Below are 21895 nucleotides of genomic sequence, written 5' to 3' on the forward strand. Positions count from 1 at the left end.
AGTCTTGGAACATATACATATGACGGGACCACTGTACTCCTCTTCTCTGGACTCCCATCCCCGCCTTCCTACTCCTGGGCCAATTTGGTGCCTTGGGCAGACTCCCTAAGGCAGAGCTCCCTTCAGGCTCTTGCTGGCCTCATACTTACTCACATGACAAAATTTCAAAGATAACAAACCAATGAACTAAGTTACATTTCATCTTCTCTGTCCTTTTTCCTCCTCAGTCACCAAATTAGGCTAGAAAACCATCAACAGGAAAGCAGCTACCAGTTTTAAATGCCAAGTCATTCCTCTAGGAAAGTCAGTAAAATCACTACCATGAATGACAGGATGAACTTTTCTGGGCATTTGGAAACCTCTTAGATCATTAGAACTAGAGGAACTCCTCCCCCGACCCTACCCCATACACATGCAGAATACTGATTTTTCATGTTCAGTGTCTTTGGCCCCACTGATTTAATAAATTCAGCCGTTATTACGGTAAATATTTTTATTGTTAGTTTTGTCAGAAACATTTGTACATATGGGCAATTTCTGATGCCTGATTTTATTAGAGCCTAATTTTACTGATCATCTCTTCTAGAAAATCAAATCTCCAAGATTAGAATGGAAGACGATGAAAAAATAGATTTCACTTTATAGTTTACCTTTATCGAACCATCCAAAGCACATAGTCCTTTTATACGAGTATTACGTTAACATAATATAATAAATCATAACAAACCAGTGAACTAAGTTACATTTCATCTTCTCTGTCCTTTTTCCTCCTCAGTCACCAGATTAGGCTAGAAAACCATCAACAGGAAAGCAGCTACCAATTTTAAATGCCAAGTCGTTCCTCTAGGAAAGACAGCAAAATCACTAACGTGAATCATTCACTGAAAACACAAGCCAGAACCTTATACCGTTAATCTTCAAGTCAATCACCAACTTTTCTTAGATTTTTAAAGACACGAAAATGAAAATCATTTCAAATAACAGCACTCAAACACCATATATGTTTGTAATGAGGTGTAGCAGTCAACTTTAAGCCTCAGATCTTCCAGGTTTTAGCTGAAATAAGCCTTATTAATTAGATTTTTATCAGTCTTGTTTGGGGGTTATTTTGCCTTATTAGGCCTAAACAGAGTACAATATTAAAATATGTTAATTGTCTATACTGAGAATATGGCATAAATGGGTTTCTAACTCCTTAGGGACAGCAGTGGAAACACAACACATCCCATGAACACGGGTGAGAGCCCTAGTTATCCCTGAGCTGGGCAGTTTCACACAATCATTTCTTCTCTGAGGCTGAAGTCTGTGGTTTGATCTTCTTAGCAGCTTCCAGAACAGAAACTAGGTTTACTTTGTCTCCAAATTCTTTTTCTCGGTGCTCCAGAAGAATGCCCTGAAAGGAAACAAGAGGGTACATCAGTCCTCACTCTGAGTCATTCATTCATGAGACAGACACTGAGCGCCAGCTGTCCATCAAGGCCCTTGCTTGGGCAGCAAGGAACAGAGATCCGAATCGGTCCCGGCTCTGCCCTTGAAGAGTTCAGTCTTTTGGGGAAGGTAGATCAGGGGAGGCTGCTCCGCAATATTTGGACTGTACAAGCAGCACTTTGGGAGCCGGAAGTCAGGAGGCTTCACAGGTGATAGAGCACGTCTACAGGTAGAGATGCACGTAAAAGAACATTCCAGGCAGAAAGAACAGAATGAGCTTGCACAGAAAAGCCTGGAGTTGTGGAAGTAGAGCTCAGAGGTCAGACCTTGACAGGCACTAAGTGAACACCTGAAAAGGGAGACGCTATCTTTAGTTTTCCTACGAAACCGGAGGCCACTCACTTCTGATACCATGAAGCAAAATGCAGTAAGACATACTACACCCCAAAATACCCTAAAGTTGTAAAAAAGATAAAATGAGTTTGAGATCAGCATCAAGGAATCCTTGTTAAAGGGTTCTTTGATAGGTGACAAATTAAACTCAAATTGAATTTAAAAAATAAACATTTATAAACATGTTCTTTGTACCATTATTTATAAAGACTTTTAAAAAGAAAAGTGCCACCACACTGTGGTGACCACAGAGAAGCAGATCAGGAAAGTATATTCACTCGCTCATTAGCGCGGTTTGCAGGCGTTAAAAACACTGAGGAAGAACATATGACGAAATGGGGAGATGTCCATGACACGCTGTTAAATGAAAAAAGAACATCTAGTTTAGTAAGGTACCGTTTTCTTAAAAAAAAACAAAAGGCCTGGCAGCTCAGCTGTGTCCTAAGAGGTTGTCCCTGATAGCTGAGCTTATAGAATGGCTCTCCCCACCTTCTCCGTTTTCAAATTTCCTATGTTGAAAACACACTGCTTCTTTAAAGTTAAGTATGCTTTAAAGATTATTATGACAAAGGAAATCCCTACTGAGTGGCACCTGGCACAGTGGGACTGCAAAAACTCTGCTCTGAAGAAACACGGAGGTAAGCCCTGAGGCCAGGCCAGCCTGGTCAGCCTTCCACCAGGAAGGAGGAAGACAGGAGCTCCAGGGAGCACCAGCAAAGTCAAACAACACCCCAGGAGCGAGCCAGCCAGGCTTGGGCAGCCCGTGAGCACCAGGTGAGTCACTGCCAGGCAAGAGGAGGCTGGCAGGTGAGCCAAGCCCTTCCCTGGGGGCTGAGGAAAGGCAGAGATAGGAAGGGGAAGGAATCCCAGGGGCCCAGAATGGGAAGAGGCTTAGAGATCCTGAGGAAGTGGCCTGCCCAAGTGCAAGGGTACCTGGAAGGGGTCTTTGGGAACCACCTCCAAAGAGGGGCTATGGGCAAGGGAAGGGCAGGGTCTCTGGAGCAGGACAGATCGGAGTTCCTGAGTTTCATTCCCTTTGCACCACATACTAGCCCCATATCTTTGGCTGAGTTATTTCATAGGCCCACTTCCTTACATGTAGATAGGAATAAAAATACCAACCATCCCAGACTGGTTGCAGAGAAGACAGGAGATCACGTATATGAGCACCTGGCACAAGGCAGGCACTCACTGGCAGCCGTTATCACTAAGACATTTCGATACATTACCAGAAAGTTAGCAAACAGGTTTATGTTATATCAGACACCAATTCATGCTAGATTCTCACACAGACAAGCAACTGCAGATACCAAGGTTTAAAAGGAAGAGATTCGAAATACAGCTTAAAATTGAAGGCATTCTAGTCCCACTAGCTTTCCTCCCCAACTGGGGAAAGTACGCAGTTATCAACGTCAGTGGTGAGTTCCACCATGCAGACCAACCCTGTCTTCTTTTTTCTTTTTGGCCGCACCATGCGGCTTTTGGGATCTTAGTTCCCTGACCAGGGATCGAACCCGTGCCCCCTGCAGTGGAAGCACCGAGCCCTAACCACTGGACCGCCAGGGAATTCCAACCCTGTCTTTTTACAGACAAGCTCAAATGTTAATGTCATGCCCGAAGTTGGTGAGACGAGCCTAGAAATCAGACCACTGGGTCTTCCTGCCAGGCCTTGAGCCTGCACTCACTGTACCCTGTCCTTTTTCTGTGCCCACCCGGCCTCTGCTGGCACTGCTGTGAGTCTGACGTGGAGCATCCACCCACCCGCCTCCTGAGCCCACAGAGACCTCATCTCTCCACACCTTCCCTTAAGCCCCCGTGCTGCCTCTGGATCCCCACAGCCAGGGCCTGAAATAGAGTGTGCAGAGAAGTCTGCTGCCCCTCCCGAGACAGCCAGGCCACCAGGACCCCCGCAGGGAAAGCACCACCCAGCACAGCTCCCCGCTGCTCCCCCAACGAGGTCTCTTTCCATTCCTTCTCTCCTCTTCACTTTTCTCTACTGTCCATCCTCGATGACAGGGAACACTGCCAGGGAGTAAATTCTTCATAAAGACTCTGCTTTTGTTCTAGTGTAGAAAAGAGAACTTGACATCAGGAAACCCGGGTCCAGGCTCCTGAAGTGCCACTGAGGAGCCGTCCTCCTCGGTGCAGTCGCTTGCCCCCTCACAAGTTATTTACCTGCAAGACTCAGACTGTGTCGCCATGTTACCGTGACGAGGGAGGGGGTCGTGTGTGAGGTGCCGTGAGAGCAGGCGTGCAATAAACCATCATTTCCCTCCCTTCCCCTTCCTCATGCTCCCTGGCTTTCTGGAAGGAAGGCTGGGAGACTCCGAGCAGGGAAAGCCACCCTCCCACCCGACACGTCAGGGTCTTATGCTCACAGACCCACGAGTGAACACGCTAGCAATTTACCTGCTTTCCTGGTCCCACCACAAAAACTCCCCCAAGGATGAAGCCCTCGCCTTCCAGGTTTCCAGAAAAGCCTCCACTCCGGGCCCGGAAGAAGTTGTACCAGACACCCAGACGGACAAATCCCATGAACATCATCTTCCGCCTTTCCGGACCATAGAACTTCTTCTGTAGGAGCGAGGAAGACAGACCCCATATGAGTAGCCCATATGCCTGCCTTCCCCAGGGAGGAAAGTTCCCAGCAGGGCATCTGTTTTCAGACAAAGACCCAAAGGCTGCTGGTTCCTGTCCTCCACCACCCGACACACAGCTGCCACCCAGGAGCGCTCTCAACTGCCCGAGCTAAAGAGAACCCTGTGGCCTGCCACCCTAACTCTAATCTCTTGCTATGGACGTACAGGGTTCTTGGGCCTGACAGAGTGATAACAGTCCTCCATTCTGCAGAGGTTAGTAGAGGGGAAAGAACTATGGCTGCAATGAATTAAGGGACGGGGGCTTGTGCTGGGCAAACCCCTGCAGCGCAGGGAAACCGGTGGAGCTTTCAGCTAGTTCCAAGGCTCCCATTCCCGGGTCACAAGTCAGGAAGGGCTCAAGTAATAAATGAAGGACAGCTCTTAAGTTTTTTCACTCATGCTCTGCTCAGAGGGCTAGGGGCAGCTGAAAGGGAGGCCGACTCCAACTCCTGTCCAGACATGCTTTTGGCCACCGAACTCTCCACACACCAGCGCAATCCCCAACGGTCTGTGTCCGACAGGCTCACAGCACACGTACCTTTTCATCCAGGAAGATTTCTCCTTTGAAATAAGGCTGGAAGTCCTTCACTTCAGTCTTGACGTGCTCCTTTACCACTGCGTAGAGGGGGATGCCCAGCTCGTCCAACTTGGGCTTCAGGGAGGACAGGTCTGCAGCCTCCTGCGGAAGACAGGAAAGGTCAGGGGCATGAACTCTCGGGGCTCTGCAGCCAACCAACACCCTCTTTCCTACAGGCCCAGAGCGTGGCTGGCACCGAATGCAGAAGAACAAAGGCAACAAAATGCCAAGAACAATTAAGGCCTGTGTAGACCAGCAAAAGACTGTCCCAGCTGGGCACGAGGCCTCAGGATAGAGTGTCAGGTCCCCTCCTCAGCCCAGGTTCCTGTCCTATCCATGGAGGGAAGGAGAGGCTAGTCTCCTGTTCTGGGTGTCCTAACCATGGCCTGGGGAACATCCGATAACTAAGAGCTTGCACCCAAACTCAGTCCTCCACTCCTAGCCACAGTGCTTCTCTCCTAATCTCCCAGCCCCTCCACTGCACTAGAGCAAACTAGCACAAGGGCCTAGCAGTCGATCTCCATGCAGGCCATGTGAACAGCTGCCTCCACACCTCTGCTCAGCTGGCCCCCTCTCATTGCAATAACCTTCCTTCTTTCTCCAGCTCAAATCCTACCCTCCAGAAAAGGATCCCTGTTCTAAAAAGTTCTCCCTGGCTAGCGCAGCCTGGAGTAAAGGCCTGATTCTCTGTGTATATCTAATCTTTCCTGCTTGGCGACTTTTTCTGTACTGAGTCCACTGGGTTCCACTAAGTTGAGCTTTGTCCCTTAAGTTCCCAAATGTGTCTCAGAGTCAGAAACTGCCTTCCATTTCTTGTATCCCTCAGTGCCTAGCACATGGCTGGATATGCAGAAGGTACTGGGTACCAGGAGGAAAGATTCCAGGTGAAGGTGGACAATGGGGAGACTGCAGCTGAGCTGGGAAGTATGGACATCCCTGATTCTCAGGAACTGCGGGCTAGATGAAAAGATGAAACTCATACATCAGGGTAGAGCTTCGATGTTAAGAACAAACTACTTTTTCACATTTGGTGTCAGAATGAAAGAAACAGCAGGAAATCCTATCAGAAGCAGCCTACTTGCCTCCAATACATTGCTATACGGTGGCAACTGCATTTAATTTTTCATGTATTTTCTAGAACAACAACAAAAGGATAGCTAATGAAGCAGAATTCATTACAATGCATTTGTCAAGAGGTTCAGTGAGTGGCAGACTCTGCCCAAGAGCAGAGAGGACTACAGGTCTGATGTGGTCAAAGAGCACCTGTGTGTGAGAGGAAAGGTTTTACTCACTTTCCCTGGGCTTTACTCAGAAAAAGTGTGAAGTGGAAACTGAGTCACATGCCTCCCCCCTCAAAGTAACTTTGCCTGCCATCCAACCATCCTTTTAGAAACATAAGTTTCCATAAAATGCTCTAGCAGGGTACGGACCAGAGCCCAGAAAAACAGGTTGTAATTAGAGCAGGTGCTCCCGGAACCTTGGGGTTTAGCTGTCCTTGAGAAATCAGGTCACAAAAGGCTTCCATGTTGGTATTTGGAGGCATCAGAGATTGGACTCAAAAGCCCTGAGTTTAAATGTCACCCCCTGTGGTAGGCAGAATACCTCCTAAGGATGGATGTCCACATCCTAATCCCAAGAACCCGTGAATATGTTTTGTTACATGGGAAGGGGGAATTAAGGCAGCAGATGAAATTTAGATTGCTAATCAGGTGATCTTAAAGGAGATTATCCTGTTTTATCTGGGTGGTCCCAATGTGGAATCACTAAGGTCCTTAAATGTGGGAGAGGAAAGCAGAACGGTCAGTGTCATAGTGACACAACGTAAGAAAGACTTGGCCAGCTATTGCTGGCTTTAAAAATGGAGGAAGGGGGCACGAGCCAAGGAATGCAGATGGCCTCTAGAGGCTGGAAAAGACACAGAAATTATTTATCCCCTAGAGCCTCCAGAAGAATTACAGCCCTGCTGATACCTTTATTTTAGCTCAGTGAGACCCATTTCAGAATGCTGACCTTTAGAACTGTAAGAAAATGAATCAGTGTTATTTAAAGCCACTGAGTATGTGATCACGTGCTACAGCAGCAATAGGAAATTAATACACCCCCTACAGCAGTATGACATTGTCACTACCTCTGTACCTCAATTTCCTCCTCTGTAAAATGACAATAACAACAACAAGCTGTATTTTCCAGGGATGCAGTGGGGAACCAATGAGGTACCGACGGAAAGTGCCCTGAATGTATAGTACGATAGTGCACCATGCAATGTAGGCAGATTCTCAGCCAGCCCAACCACACAAGCAGGGGAGCGCTCTGCAAGGCTGAAAGGAAATGCCTCAGGATAAGACAGGACAACCAGGGGAAGGAGGATGGCAACTCGGACAGGACCAAGACCATGACCTGAAAAGCAAAGTTTTCTCAAGAGCTGGAGTACTGTCGTTCCCAGTTCTCCCCCAGGCAAAGCCGTGAACCTCGGGACCTGGGTCTTCTGTCACTGACTGTATGACCATGGATAGGTCAACAAACCACTCTTATCCTCAGTTTACTTTGTGTAAAGTGACAAGGCTGGACCCTGCCTTCCCTTGACAAGCTTCCTCACTTACTGAACAGACGCGATGGCCTCCCTTTGAGGGGCCAACCTGGAGACCTCCCAGTCAGTGAGCCCCAAATTGCACCAAACTCTCATGCCCACTGCACCCACACTATCGGCATGACCAAAATCCCCTGGGCTTCAGATCCAACGCCGAGAGCACAGAGAGGCAGCAGAGTCACCACGTGCGGCTCTCAGCCGTCCGGCAGGGACACCAGCGGGCTCCCCAGGAAGAGGCAGACAGGCAGGTCCATTCTAAAGATGTGGCCCTGTGCTTCCCCGGGTGCTGTAGCTGCACCACAGGCGAGGCTGCCCACGCCTGTACCAGTAACAATCCAGGCACCTCATTTCAGTAAGCAAACCCCTGTGCTGAGAACCAGGGACATGCAATTGGACCTGGTCCAGGACACAGATACTACGAGAGTGAAAGGCCTTGGAATGCCAAAGAAAAGTCAAATATGTTGCTAACCCTAGGATATGGTGAGCTGTTAAATGAACAGAAGCAGAGAATTAGGCAAAAAACAAAACAAAACAAACCTAGAGTAAATAACATAATGGGCCACTGTTGGTCCTGGCTGGAAATGCCCCGGTCCCCCCTTGCTAGGATCCCTTCCTCTGAACAGATCCTCAAATGCACTCACCTCTCGACAGAGGAAACAGCCTGGCCTCCGCACAGCCATAATCACAGCTCCATTATTTTCCCAGAGCGCCTTTGCTTTAAAAGTCACTGGTTCTGAGGAGAAGAAAAGGGAATTCAGTATCATTTCCTCTCAGCCTGGCCCCAACCTCTAAGCACCTCATAAACAGCACCAGGCCAAACAGAGGACCTGCAAAACTACTTCACATGTGGGAAAAAGCAAACAGGAAACACGGATAGGAAATATTCATCTTTCCAAGGAAAATGAATCCAGTGTAAGGGTCCTACTGTATAACCAGAAGGCCCCTCCCCCATAAAAATCTAGTTGTGAACTTGAACATCCCAAACTGGAACATTTCTGGAAAAATAGCATATTCCTTTGCTGTCTCAATGTAACTTGTAACAATCCTTTCGGGCAGATACGTGGCCAAAACTTGAACGAGATCTTGCACTTTGGCCAAGAAAACCCCAATTCTTAAAAAAGTATTCAAAGAAATTAGGTCAAAAGAAATTAAAAACAAAAGACAATTTAACCTAAATATGTTAACCGCACCATTATCCACAGGAGAGGGTAGAAGATGTCCAACAAGGAAATTCTTTGGGTAGCAGAGTAGTGTAGCTCAAGCCCGGCTCCAGTCACGCTGAGTCCGCATCTAGGTGTGACCCGGGGCGGGCTGTATCTCCGCCCTGAACCTCCATTTCCCCATTTGTAAATGTAGATGCCTAGCAGCTCCACTTTGGGCCACAGGGAGTATTAAAAGATGGATATAAAAGTGCTCTCCAGGCAATACAGAGTCAGTGAGGGCTCAATAAGTACTATCCCTTATTATTTTAGCATTTCTCAGAGGAATCCATGTCCCTGTGGGATGTTACATAGGAAAAAAAGAAGGTGGGAGGGGATCGAAATCAAATGACACTGGGAAACGCTGGGTCGAACATAGCTAAATAGGACTCTCTCTGCAGGGCTTCTTAGTCCCTTACTGAGGTGACCTACATCATAAATCTGCAGTCACAGTTCCTGCCTTCCCTTGACAAGCTTCCTCACTTACTGAACAGACGCGATGGCCTCCCTTTGAGGGGCCAACCTGGAGACCTCCCAGTCAGTGAGTCCCAAGTTGCACCAAACTCTCATGCCCACTGCACCCACACTATCGGCATGACCAAAATCCCCTGGGCTTCAGATCCAACGCCGAGAGCACAGAGAGGCAGCAGAGTCACCACATGCGGCTCTCAGCCGTCCGGCAGGGACACCAGCTGGCTCCCCAGGAAGAGGCAGACAGGCAGGTCCATTCTAAAGGTGTGGCCCTGTGCTTCCCCGGGTGCTGTAGCTGCACCACAGGCGAGGCTGCCCATGCCTGTACCAGTAACGATCCAGGCACCTCATTTCAGTAAGCAAACCCCTGTGCTGAGAACCAGGGACATGCAATTGGACATAGTGTTTCTCAAATTTATTGGACTCAGGAGCTCCTGTCTTTGAAGATCCAGGAGCCTGGAATTCCTCAGAACACACTCTGGAAGGTTTGGTTGAGTAAACAGTGGTACAATTTTACTAAATATTATGGAACGATTATCATTATATTTAGAGAGACAACATGAGAAAATGAAAAATGCTTTTGATAAGAAAAAACTAATACTCAGCCATAAAAAGAAACGAAACTGAGTTATTTGTAGTGAGGTGGATGGGCCTAGAGCCTGTCACACAGAGTGAAGCAAGTCAGAAAGAGAAAAATACCACATGCTAACACATATATAGGGAATCTAAAAAAAATGGTTCTGAAAAACCTAGCGGCAGGACAGGAACAAAGATGCAGATGTAGAGAATGGCTGAGGACACGGGGACGGGGAAGGGTAAGCTGGGACTAAGTGAGAGAGTGGCCTGGACATATATACACTACCAAATGTAAGGTAGATAGCTAGTGGGAAGCAGCCACATGGCACAGGGATATTGGCTCGGGGCTTTGTGACAGCCTGGAGGGGTGGGATAGGGAGGGCGGGAGGGAGGGAGACGCAAGAGGGAGGGGATATGGGGATATATGTGTACGTATAGCTGATTCACTTTGTTATACAGCAGCAACTAACACACCATTGTAAAGCAGCTATACTCCAATAAAGATGTTTAAAAAAAAAGAAGAAATAGATTTTATCTCTTAAAAAAAAAAGAAAAAGCTAAAATGTAAAAGATCACCATACAAGTACACCAAGATCATAACTACATATTGTCACGTGCGCACCTGGAGAAATGTGTGTGAAAACAAAAGAGATTATCGTGTTAGGGTAATGGAATTATCAGTAATTCTTAAAGTGTCACTAAATTTTTCCTAATGTTATATTGCCTTTTCAATTAAAAAAAAAAAAAAAAAAAGAACTACTTCAGAGAGAAAAAAACTAAGTAAGCCTGCATCCCAGCATCTTGGAAAAGTACTGACACCAGTGGAGTCACTGCTTACCCTTCTCCAGTGTTTTCAGGTCTATATCCTCCAGATACTCCAGCGTGGCTTTCTGGGGCTTGGGCAGAAATACGTCTGTGTTGGCCAGGAACAGTGCCAAGGCAGCAGCCCCTAGGGCCCCCGCACCAATGGACCACATTCCCATGGTGAAGAAACTTGGATCCTGGAGGAAAGACATTTCTGGGGATTGAGAGAAAGGAAGACGACGTTACTGCTCCCACAGGACAGCCGGAATCTGATCTCCCGGACAGCAAGGCTCTGGCTGGGCAGCCAACCAGGGGGCCAGAGGCAAAGGGAGGAGAAGCAGCAGTGTCAGAGATGGGACTGGACAAGGGCTGCTAACTGAGCCCCTGCCCACCTGCCGCTACAGGAGCCTGGGAATACAACAGACATGTGGAGGTTCCTGCCCCAGGGAGCTCACTAGTGGGTCAGCAGCCACGACAGAGGCGACAGCCTCTCTTGGTGCTCCCTCTCCCTTGCTCAAGGCTGTGTCCTCCCAGCTTGATGGCGCTCCTCCAGGCTGTGTCACTGCCCTCCTCATCAATGTCTGCTCTCTTCCTTCACAGTCCAGGAGTGGCAGCTCCCACCTCCCTGGGGAGGCAGCAGCCTCTCTGTGTGATTAGATCACTTAGAGACCAACCACCCTGTTGTAACCCTACCTTCCTCCTCGCTGTGAATCCCTTAGACACAGAGCCCAGGTCCTATTCATCCAGCCCCCAGACAGTGCCCAGCAGGGCCTCACTCGAAGTAGGCAGGCAATCCCAGTACATTTCTCCAACTAAGAATACCTTTATTTTCTACTCATTATACAAATAAAACAGGCTCACGGTGAAAACAAAACAAAACACCAAAAAAGCAATACATAAAACCACAGCTGACAAGAAAGCAAATATCCTCTCAACATCTACCACCTATTAAATTATACAGTTTAATAGAGATGGCCACTATTAGTCTGACATTTTTCCCTGTGAACAGAATTATACAGATGCCCGTCCAGTGAACAGGTAGAGAGACTGAGAGAGAAGGCAACATGTAAGAAAGAGCACGGTGCTGGGGTGTCTGCTTCAGAGGACTGGGCAACAGACAGTCTGCACTGGGCAGGGGGCTCTGTAGTTGAAACGGAGGTCCAGGCAGGTCCTATAGCATCCGGCCTCCTCCCCAGCTCATGCTTGGGGGCCTCGCCAAGGCTTCCTCTAGTTGGGAAGCCTTGTGCTTCTGAGTGGGAGCTCCTGGAAGCAGCCCACCCCTGTAACCGCAGCAAGTACCCCACCCAGGCTTTGTTTCTTGACAACCACTTACAATACCTATCTTTCCATCTGGCCCTCTCGCCATCCTAGGATCTGACTTACGCCGGAGCCTTCCTCCCCAAGTACCTGCACGACTCTATGTGCTCGGATCACTGGGTACCGACCTGAGGTGTGTGTCTACGTGTATGTGTGTGTGTGTGGCCCACCTGACCTCATCCCACCTAACCAAAGGCTTAATTCTCCCCTGCAGGACTTGACTCAGGAGAGGACCTCTCCAAAGGATTAAGCAAAGGCCCAGAAATCCGCATGTCACTGCCAAGGGAGGGGGCTGTGAGGGATCACTGCCATGAGGTAGGGTTGGGAGTAACTTGGTGGTGATAACTTTGGGAAGAAAAGGGTAGGCCAGACTAGTGTTTAGGCCAGCCCGGGAAGTTCAGACTTGAGTTCAGAAATAAAAGGGAACTTTCAGACAGGGGATGTGGAGTGTGTACTGGGAATGACCAAATGAAAATAGCCTTTAAGAAAGAGGAATTTGGCATCTGTACACTAGGGGAGAGGAAAAAGAAGGGGACTGTGTGTGTTGGGGGAGGAGGTGAGCTGGGAGAGAAGAGTTTCTTATAACCTCAAAACGTGCTCTCGTACGCTGACAGCACTGGCATCGTGGAGAACTGCAGAATTTCCAGCCTTACCTCAGAACTAAAAAGTCATAACCTGCGTTCATCAGACACGGCAGGCAATTCACACGCACATAAAAGTTTCAGAAGCATTGTCTTGGAACAAAGAATTCAGGTTTTGTGGTTGGTTGGCCATAAGCCACAGAACAAAGTACAGCCATGAGCGCAGGCTGGCCTTGGAGAGCTGGGCCTTCCTCAAGGGCCAGCTTCTGTTTCCTCAGCTCATTGTGTGAGGGCAGCCGCGGAGACAACGAGAGTCAAAAACCAGGGCACAACTCCACGCCTCTGCCCGGAGTGTCCTCCTTCATTCGCTCTATTCTGCATGACTCAGACGCCTCTTCCAGGGGTCTCCTTGGATGCTCTGCCTACCCCCGTCCCCCAAGAGGGGATTATTCACCCCCACCTGTGTCCAAATCACAACGATCCTTCTGACGTGGACCTGTCTGCAAGTTTTCTCTCTTTTGACTCTTCCTCAGTTTATCTCTGAATTCCCCCGTGCCCAGCACAGGGCCTGTTTGTGGTCCACAGTGGGCTCTCCATCAATGTGTGCTAAAATGAACTCAGTAGGATTGAGTGATGAAAAGGATGACTTACGGAGGACCGAAGCACTCGGGCAAAGCAGGAGAGAACAGTCCACAGGCCAGCTTCCAGTTCTTTTATGTGTCAAAGTTACACATTATACTGCATTATAGTTCACAGAACAATCAGGAGGAAAACCACAGCTCTCACCTGCCTGCTGTAAACAGGAGATTCCCCAGAGCCTGGAACAATTTCTGTACCTTGACGCACTTCCAAAACCTCCCTGGACTGCTGACATGTGTATGTGATTAAGGCCCACATGGCACGGTCTCTGATCACAGATTTGCTAACATTTCTGCATCAATTCGCAAAGGCCAGCTTACACCTACCCTCCAAAAGGACTCACTTCAATTCCTGGGACACATCAGAGCGTTGCAGGAAGTCCAGGGACCTTTCCAGTCAGCTCCACACCCTTCTAACACACCACTGGCTGTTTCTGGAGGCAAACAGGCTCCGGCTCCCCACTGCCCATCAACAACCATCGAGCCCGTTTGCTCGCGAGCACAAGGGAATCAGACTCAAACAGACTCAACATTTATTTCCAAACATTTATTCAGCACTAACCTGTTGAATAAATGGCAGTTTGGAATGACATAAAACTAAATGATAAACAGTCCTCAAGGAGATAGAGGCCTAGTACACAGATAACAGAAATTCAAGTGGAAAGGTATGAACACGGGGCTAAGGCAGTGCAGCGGTGAGAACCAGTTACATCCGGTCTGGGCAGCCACAGAAGAACCCAGAAGGAAATGGCTTTGAAGCAGGCATAGGATTCAGAGAGCAGGATGGAGCAGCTAGGCCAGGCTTGGGCTCAGTAAGCCTGGGAAACAGCGGACTGGCGGGGGTGAACGTCCCAAAGGCGCCCGACACCCTACCTCAAGTTCACAAGATATGGGCTTCAAAAGCCCCAGGAGCATTGCTTAGCACCCCAGCCCCCGCCTCCAGCTGTGATCCGGAAAGCATAAGCACAGAGTCACCCCTTTGGGGAGCTTGGCCCCGCAGCACTGAGATGTGAAAACACTGTCAGCACCAGAGGTGAGAGGCTGGCCTCTCCGTGAACATATACTCCCAGCGGGCCTCTAGCAGCTGCCTCTTCTGCCAGGGGAAGCAGTGAAAACTGACTTCCAGAAACACCTACAGAGTGTATAGATCTGGCCTCTCAGGCAAGGCCCCCTGAGCTGCAAAGCAGTTCCCATCCCAGCATGTCTTTGGAGCACGTGCCATGCAACTCGCTGGCTCTGCATCCTGCATCACAGCTATTCCCACCCACAAAAAAGGACTGGAGGTAGCAGGAAGCTTCATATCTACGCGGAACAACGCATTTTCACATGGGCCTCTAAGGCTACTAACTGGAGAGATAGGGAGGCCGGTAAACGAGCACTTACTCAGCGCCACTCGAAATGCGTGCTTTAATTTCACACAGTTGTATGAGGCAGATAGTATCCTGTTATGCAGCTGACAACACTGAAGTTCAGAGAAGTTCAGTACCTTTTCCAGTGTCACAGAGCCAGCAGGACAGTGCTGCGTCCTGGACCCAGATCACTAGGACCCCAAAGCCTGTAGTCTTTCTACTCCACAGGCCTCCCCACACATGCACTGGTGGGTTTCTGGAGGTCAAGAGACATGACCCCTTTTGTCTTAAAAGAGAATTTTAAATGATCGACCTATTTTTTTTCAATCATCACATACAGTCAAACCATGTTTACTCTAAAGGAAATGTACCGTGTGACAGATGTCCCTTCTCTTTCCTCCCCTCTATCCCCTTCTGTTAAGGAAAGGGTCAGTTTCTCTGAAAGATAATAGCAAGGCTGTTTACAGAAGAGCCAGGCGCCACCTGACACAGCCATAGTATTCGGTTCCCCACTGTGGCACTTATCTGATCAGGTCTCTCCCACAGAAGAACGTGAAGCGTGATAAGACCACAAACAAGCAACAGCTGGGGCAGCTCAGAGTGGCAGCGCTGGTCTGGGATAAGCGTCTCAGGGCAGGAGACCCAGCTGGGCTCCCTGGGCCCAGATGGCTTGATCCCTCCCTCAGCCTCATTTTCCTTAACTCCAAAATGAGGGGGTTGGATGGGGTGAATGGCAAAGCTTCTAAAGCACCCAGCGACATCGTGGGATTCTATCAAAAACAGCTCACTTTGGAGCCTGCACATTCTCGGTTCCTCATCACAACTCTACCCCACCCCACCCCCATTTCAATTTCCAGAGTGTTTCCTCCCCGCTGCCCAGAGCGTCACAAGCCACCTCCCCTCCCCCACACATGGTCCCTCATCCCCAGCCTCGGGCACCAGGCACTCACCATCTGCAGTGCGCACACCCTGGCTTCTGCTGACCCACGGGGAGCTGGCAGCAGGGGAGGGCTGGAGGTGGGGCTCTGGAGTCCCGCCTATGGTCCTAAGCTCACTCCATTGGCAGGACCGGGCCACCCAGAAACCCTGGGGCTCCTTCTGCTGCGGACAATCTCCAGAAAACATCAATATGGACAGCTGCCAAGATCCCCTAGCCCTTCAAAACGCGGAGCAAATGTTGAGTCATTTGCAGTCACGCAGATTATAACATTTATCAAGCGCCAACAGACTCCCTCTCTGCTTCCCCGGGCAGGCTAATGAAGTGAAGCCCTTAATGTGGCCCTTAATGCAGCCCAGGGGTCACACTAACTGAAATCAAAGGAAGATGTCCCTTTCCCCCTGGCCGCTTGTGTAACAGACAAACAAGCCTGACACCATAGTGGATCTATTCCTTTAGCTCTAACCCTTGTGCTCTGCAGCCTGTGCTTAGTCATGCTGCCTCTGCACCTTTGTAAAAGGATGTTTCCTAGAGCCTGAAATATACATGATAGCCCATTCTTGAGGCTTTGACCTTTAAAAAGTAGCAGAACTAAAAATAACAATTGTCTTGTTGGAGGTTTATAGCAACACTGTGACAAGACCTACATGGACAGCTGCAAGGACAAAGGGTTCCTGCACCAAGAAGTATGCAACCACCAGCCACCCGCCTCCCCTCTCAGTATAAAAGCAGCCTGAATTCTAACTCGGGTAAGATGGTTCTTTGGGACATGAGTCCATCATCTTCTCGGTCTGCTGGCTTTCCAAATAAAGTCTCTATTCCTTGCCCCAACACCTCCTCTCCCAATTTACTGGCATGTCGTGTAGCGAGCAGTATGAGTTTGGACTTGGTAACACTTGTGCAGCCTGCTCCCTTGCCCTGCCCTCCACCCCACACCACTGGGGCCCCTTACCTGCTGTCTATTCTTTACCTCCCTCTGCCTTCCCTTCTTTTTCTGCCACTTCAAGACTCCTCTCAATCCACACTCCCTGCCTCAGTGACCTCACCTACAGCCAGCACTTCACTCACCACCTTGGTAGTGACTTCCGGGTTCCAAGTGCTGCTCCGGACTCAAAAGTTTCCACTTGGGGGTTCTATAGGTTCTCTCTGTTGCATCATGACCAAAGCTGAGTCAGTTTCTCTTCCGGAGTTCTTTTTCCCTAGCTCAGTGAATGACACAAGCATGGAGCCAACTGCTCAAGCCAGAGACTGCAAGTTGCATTTTACTCTCTGTTCTCCCTCATTGCCCACATGAAGTCAGTCAGGAAGTTCTGACCATCCTATGACATGGGTTCGCTACCCATCCTCTTCTCAGCCTCACTGCTGCTGTCCACAGCAAAGCCCCTATTACTCTGTACCTGGCCTATCTCAGTAACTACGGAACTGAGCTTGGCTGGCTCCAGCCAGGTCCTCTTCAGCCTATTCTCCATGCTGTAGCCAGAGCGACTGTCACACTCCCTGGCCTGATCACGTGCTTCCCTTGCTTTCAGACCCTCACTAGCTACAAACCTCTCAGCACGCCGCCAGGGCCCTTGACAGCTCAGCTTCAGGCCACCATTCCGGCCTCATCCCTGGCCACTTCAGCACCCTCATCAGATCACTCAACGTGTAAGGACTGTAACATGTTTTGTTAGGCCTTTGCACTGTTGCTCGTGTTGTTTCCGTTACCCAGAATGCCCTCCCCGCCCACGCCAACTAGGGAAAGGCCCAAGCACATGTAACACTTTCTCTCCGGAGCCTTTCCTGAAAGCCCCGAAAACTGACTGCTCCCTCACCTCTAGTCAGATAGCAGGCACGTATGTGCAAACACACACATACCTTCGCACAATGCACAAGCAGATGGACTTAGTGCATTTAGTTATTTACATGTCTGTCCACACAGTATGGTGGAGCAATCTGAGGGCAGGGGCTGTTGTCTTATTCATTCCTGCAAATTCAGCATTTAACACAAATCTTGGCAACAAGTAGGCATTCAATCTCTGAATGAAATGATCTGAATTTTACTCCTTAAACTCCGCAGTGAGGCAGAGCTGGAACTAATTTGCAGCTGGTTTGACCTTAAAGAAACACTCAAGCCTGGGGCTTAGGTGACCTTAGGTTGGGTCCTACCTCCACTGCTCATCGGCAGGGTGATCTGACACAAGCTATGAAGACACTGGGCCTGGGTCTCCTCATCTGTACAGAGGAGAGAACTAGAAAATCTACAAGTTCATCTCAGTTCTGACATCCAAAGACTCTGAAGTACTGCATGATTGCAACTCCAGGGTTCTGACATCCAGAAAGCCACGGGGACACCTGCCACTACTGCTCTTCTGCTGGGTGTGTACAGTCTCACCCTCTGCTTCCCCAGGCCTCATTCTACCTGTTCAAGGAGCTGCGTCTGGGCAGGAACTGATAAAGTCTTACTAAGACAAAGTATCAGCCCTGGGTGGGTTAATTCATGCCTGAAACAAGTAGAGACAGCATCATATTCCAAACATTAAGGGTACACCTGCCCAGCCAAGCCCGACCCAGGGAATCCTCCCTCCTCAGAATGAGCTGGCTTGAGGCAGACACAGGGCAGAAGGAAGAAAGGGGTCCTGAGGGAGACAAAAGGAACTAGGAGTGTACATGGGCTTTCTTGTCTCAAGCCCTCAGTGAACGAGGCTGGAAAGGATGCTTCATCTTCTTTTCTTTGCTCTCCTCTGTTCCTTCAGAGCTCTAGTTCAGCCCCTCCTTCACTGAGCAAAAGAAAAAACTAAGGCCCAGAGATGGGACCAGCTAGTCCCAGGTCACTTGCGGGGAGGACTGGTTAGTGGCTGTGCCGGGACTCAGGTCTCTCAACTCCCAGTCCATAACTATCTATCCTGCATTGGACACTCCTGCATAGGCCGAAACAGTGTGGGATCAGAGCCCAGGAAGAGGGCCTGCAGGTCTTCAAGTCTGCTCACTGGCCTGAAGAAGGCTGAAAGCAAAACTGCTCCTGGACAGAGCCTGAGAAATCGGGTGGCTAGAGAGAGCACTAATCTTTCCCAAGCCCAGTACTTTGTGAGCCATTTATAATTCAAAGCCAAATGTTTTAAGGGTCACGTTGCCCATTCTCAGCTGAGAAGCCACTCCATACCTCTCTTCCCCACAGTAACAAGGTCCTGTCAATTCTGGATAGACAGCCTTGAAAATGTGGTGACACGGGCACCCAGGGCCCCACGAGCAGTAGGACATACACTCCCACCCACCCTTGTTGTCAAGCCCCATGGAACTAGCCAGTTGCAAGGAGCTCTCACCTACTTGCCTCGGTCTCTGACTTCCTACTTGGCGTGACTGCTTAGCTCTTAAATGCCAGATTCAGAAAGTTCTGATCAGATGCTGAATGTAGAACAAGAGGACTGGGAAACACTGAGTCACTGCCAGTGTGAGGAATATGGGGGCTGGAAGAGGTCTTTGATCAGCTACCCTGCGGCTACAGAGCCGCACGCAAAATGCCTGGCTGCTCTGCCCCTTGCTTGCACAGCCTCCTGTCTGGGCTCTGTGACATGAGTGTGGGTGGAAGGCAAGGGAGATACCACAAAAGAAACTGGGATTCAGGACAAAAATCCTGGGTTCTCACTCTTCGATTATGAGAGGTCACGTCGTCCCTCTGAACCTCAGTGTCTTCTTAAAAACAGGGCACTTTGGGCTTCCCTGGCGGCGCAGTGATTGAGGGCCCGCCTGACGATGCAGGGGACGCGGGTTCGTGCCCCGGTCCGGGAAGATCCCACATGCCGCGGAGCGGCTGGGCCCGTGAGCCATGGCCGCTGAGCCTGCGCGTCTGGAGCCTGTGGTCCGCAACGGGAGAGGCCACAACAGTGAGAGGCCCGCGTACCGCAAAAACAAAAACAAAAAAAACCCAGGGCACTTTGAAGGGTTGTTGGGAAGACTATACGAGCAACGAGGAACAAACTGTAAGGCAGCAGCATCTTTCTCTTCTTTGCAGGACTCAGATTCACTCATTCTCCTATGAGGGCAGGAGATTTGAAGCAGAAAAGACACAAAACACTGAACAACTTCTTCAGCTGTGTCACTGCAGGCCTGCCTCTTGGGCGGAAGTTCTGGATCTGGAGGGAACCCTGGCTTTTCTCAGGCCCCTGTGGTCTAACTGCCACCCCACAATGCATACTCCATGCTGCCCGTCTGCAGCCTGCCAGCACCAGAGAAGGCAAACAGCCCTGCCCAGTTGTAATCTCCCTGTGTCAGAGGCCACTGAGCTCAGGGGTGGGCTGGCTACCGCACAGTGTCTCCAGACAGTTCTTGCCACACACGCCTCAGCAGAAGGTGGCTTGGAGTGTCTCTGCTCAACATTTCACAAAAAGGCAAGTACCCAGCTGGCAGGAGAGCTGCCTTATTTCTGGGATACTAATAGAGGCTGGGGCTTTGAGCCTCAGAATTCCAGTCCTTACCAAACTTTCCAAGCACCATTTAAGTGACAGAAGCAGATAAGACAAAATAAATGTCTTCATACCCCCTCAGGAACAACACATAAGATGTCAAATGAATGGCATGCCCTTATAAAGAACAGCAATACAGTAATGGCCACACCAAGAATAGCTCAAACCTAATTCAAATTCCTACAAGCTGTTAGAACCTGGACAAAGCACTGTTTTTGTATCAGTAAAACAAGAATGATTCCCAAATTACAAAATGTAATCTTCCACAGAGTTGTAAGAATCAAAGGATTAAATGTATACGTGGTGCTTTGTAAGCTACCTTACAAAGAGTGACATAATGTGAGGTGTAATTCTTACTCATTTCTAGATTAGTCAATGATTGCCCCTAAAATGTGGTTTGTACATGAGACGGAGGGTTTCTGATGACCGGGTATGTTCCAAGGAGACAGGGTTTCTGATCTCCAGGACTGGGCTGGAGCAGAAGCATCGGAGCCTATACAAGCTGGCTCCCGGACAATGCTTTGCTAAATAAATCCCAAGTAATTATTTTCTGCTTTTAACCACCTGACAAGTTCAAAGGAAAATGCATTAAAACAAAGACAAAAACAAAAACTACACAGGGTTAGAGAATTGGGTTGTGGAAAGAGCCTCGTGTTGGTAAGGAAAAGAGGCCCAGAGTCAGCTGGGACTGGACCCCAAGCCAGCTTCTGGCCCCCCCGGGGGTGCTGCCTCCCCACGGCCCTGGCCAGGCTGGGTCTTAAACATCTTCTCCAAATGCTTCAGCTCCGATCCCTGCAACAACCTCGAGGAGAAACTGTCCGATCATCAGTGCCTTGTCTTTTCACTCCCAGACTTCAGCACAGTGGTTTAAAACGTACGGCTGAGCTCTTTTCAAAAAAAGTTGCCAGGGGTTGTAACCTTTGGGTAAGGTAGGCAAAACAGGTGCCTCTGAGATGATGAAAAACGCGAGAAATCGCGGCGCCATAAAACCCAGGACCCTAAGCAGGCACAGAGCCCAAGACGACCAGGCTCTTGGCCTCCACCCGCACATCGCCCATCGCCAGCTGGTCGGCCCGCCACCCACAGGCAACCCCGCAGGCCCATCCCGGGCTCGGCCCCGCAGAACAGACGCGCCAGGACAAAGCCCCTTTCTCAGTTCTTTGTCCCAACAATCCAGGCAAGCCGGTGCCATTAGCCTCTCTCAAAGCCTGGGGGCGGGGAAGAGGGGGGTTTCTCGGCCGGTCAGATCAGCGCAGGGTCCCGGCCCCGGGTTTTCTGACCGCAAACGCTGGGTTTTTCCGCGGAGCGCGGGGCTCAGGGGCGGGGGGGGGCGTCGTCCTCCGAGGGAGGTGGGGGCCGCCTCGAGACCAGCAGGTGTGGCCGCGCCCTGCCGGCTCTGAAGCAGCTTCCCGCGGGCTCCGAAGCTGACCGTGGGGCTGACCTAACCAGCCCCGCATCCGGCCAACCCGCGCGCGCCTCGACCTGCATCATTCGCCCCTCCCTGCCTCAGTTTCCTCACCTGCCTTCGCGGACGTCACGTGCCCCGCAGAGCCCTGCGCGCCGCACTTACCGCTCGCGCTCCCCTGCAGCCCGCCTCCTCTCGCGCCCGACGCACGGTGGCTGGCGGATGGAACACTCCCCGGCCCCAGGGGTCCCAGGGGTGGCCCCAGCGCCTGCGCAGGTTCGCGCCTGCGTCTCCCCGCGCGCCACTCCCACGTGACCCCCCCACCCCCCCCCCCCCCCCTCCCGTGGCTCAGTGCCAGCCCGGCTGTGGCGCTGTCGCCAGCTCGGAGCGCGCGTCCAACCCTATGCGGCTCTCGGGACCCGTTCGCATACGGTCCCTGGTTCTCACAGCTCCAGCTGCTTTCAGTCCTTCGCGAGTGGTGACCCTAGGCTCTTGATTCATTGTCAGGGGCGCCTTCTGGAGCAAAAGGAGGCTCTCGACTGCCCTGCTGGG

At 50.2% G+C, this 21895-nt stretch overlaps 1 protein-coding gene across 6 annotated transcripts; it reads right to left on the reverse strand.

The window, feature by feature from the left end:
- Nucleotides 1–478: 478 nt before the first annotated feature.
- Nucleotides 479–21622, reverse strand: PRXL2A (peroxiredoxin like 2A). 6 transcript variants are annotated; one of them, XM_027129723.1, is made up of 6 exons: nucleotides 21458–21622; nucleotides 10709–10888; nucleotides 8266–8357; nucleotides 4999–5139; nucleotides 4231–4395; nucleotides 479–1393 (listed from the first exon to the last, which is right to left on the reverse strand). In XM_027129723.1, the coding sequence occupies exons 2-6, from the start codon at nucleotides 10884–10886 to the stop codon at nucleotides 1280–1282; spliced, it is 690 nt and encodes a 229-aa protein (XP_026985524.1). In that variant the 5' UTR covers nucleotides 10887–10888; nucleotides 21458–21622; the 3' UTR covers nucleotides 479–1279. The 6 variants fall into 6 exon arrangements, with proteins under 6 accessions (XP_026985524.1, XP_026985525.1, XP_026985529.1 ...); XM_027129724.1 differs by having other exon boundaries at nucleotides 21509–21616; XM_027129728.1 differs by having other exon boundaries at nucleotides 10709–10871; nucleotides 21509–21614.
- Between the last annotated feature and the right edge of the window lie 273 nt (nucleotides 21623–21895).

The sequence above is a fragment of the Aethalodelphis obliquidens genome, unplaced genomic scaffold, assembly GCF_003676395.1.
Source record: "Aethalodelphis obliquidens isolate GAN/ISIS:26980383/991018 unplaced genomic scaffold, ASM367639v1 scaffold37, whole genome shotgun sequence".
In the NCBI taxonomy this organism is placed as follows: Eukaryota; Metazoa; Chordata; class Mammalia; order Artiodactyla; family Delphinidae; genus Aethalodelphis; species Aethalodelphis obliquidens.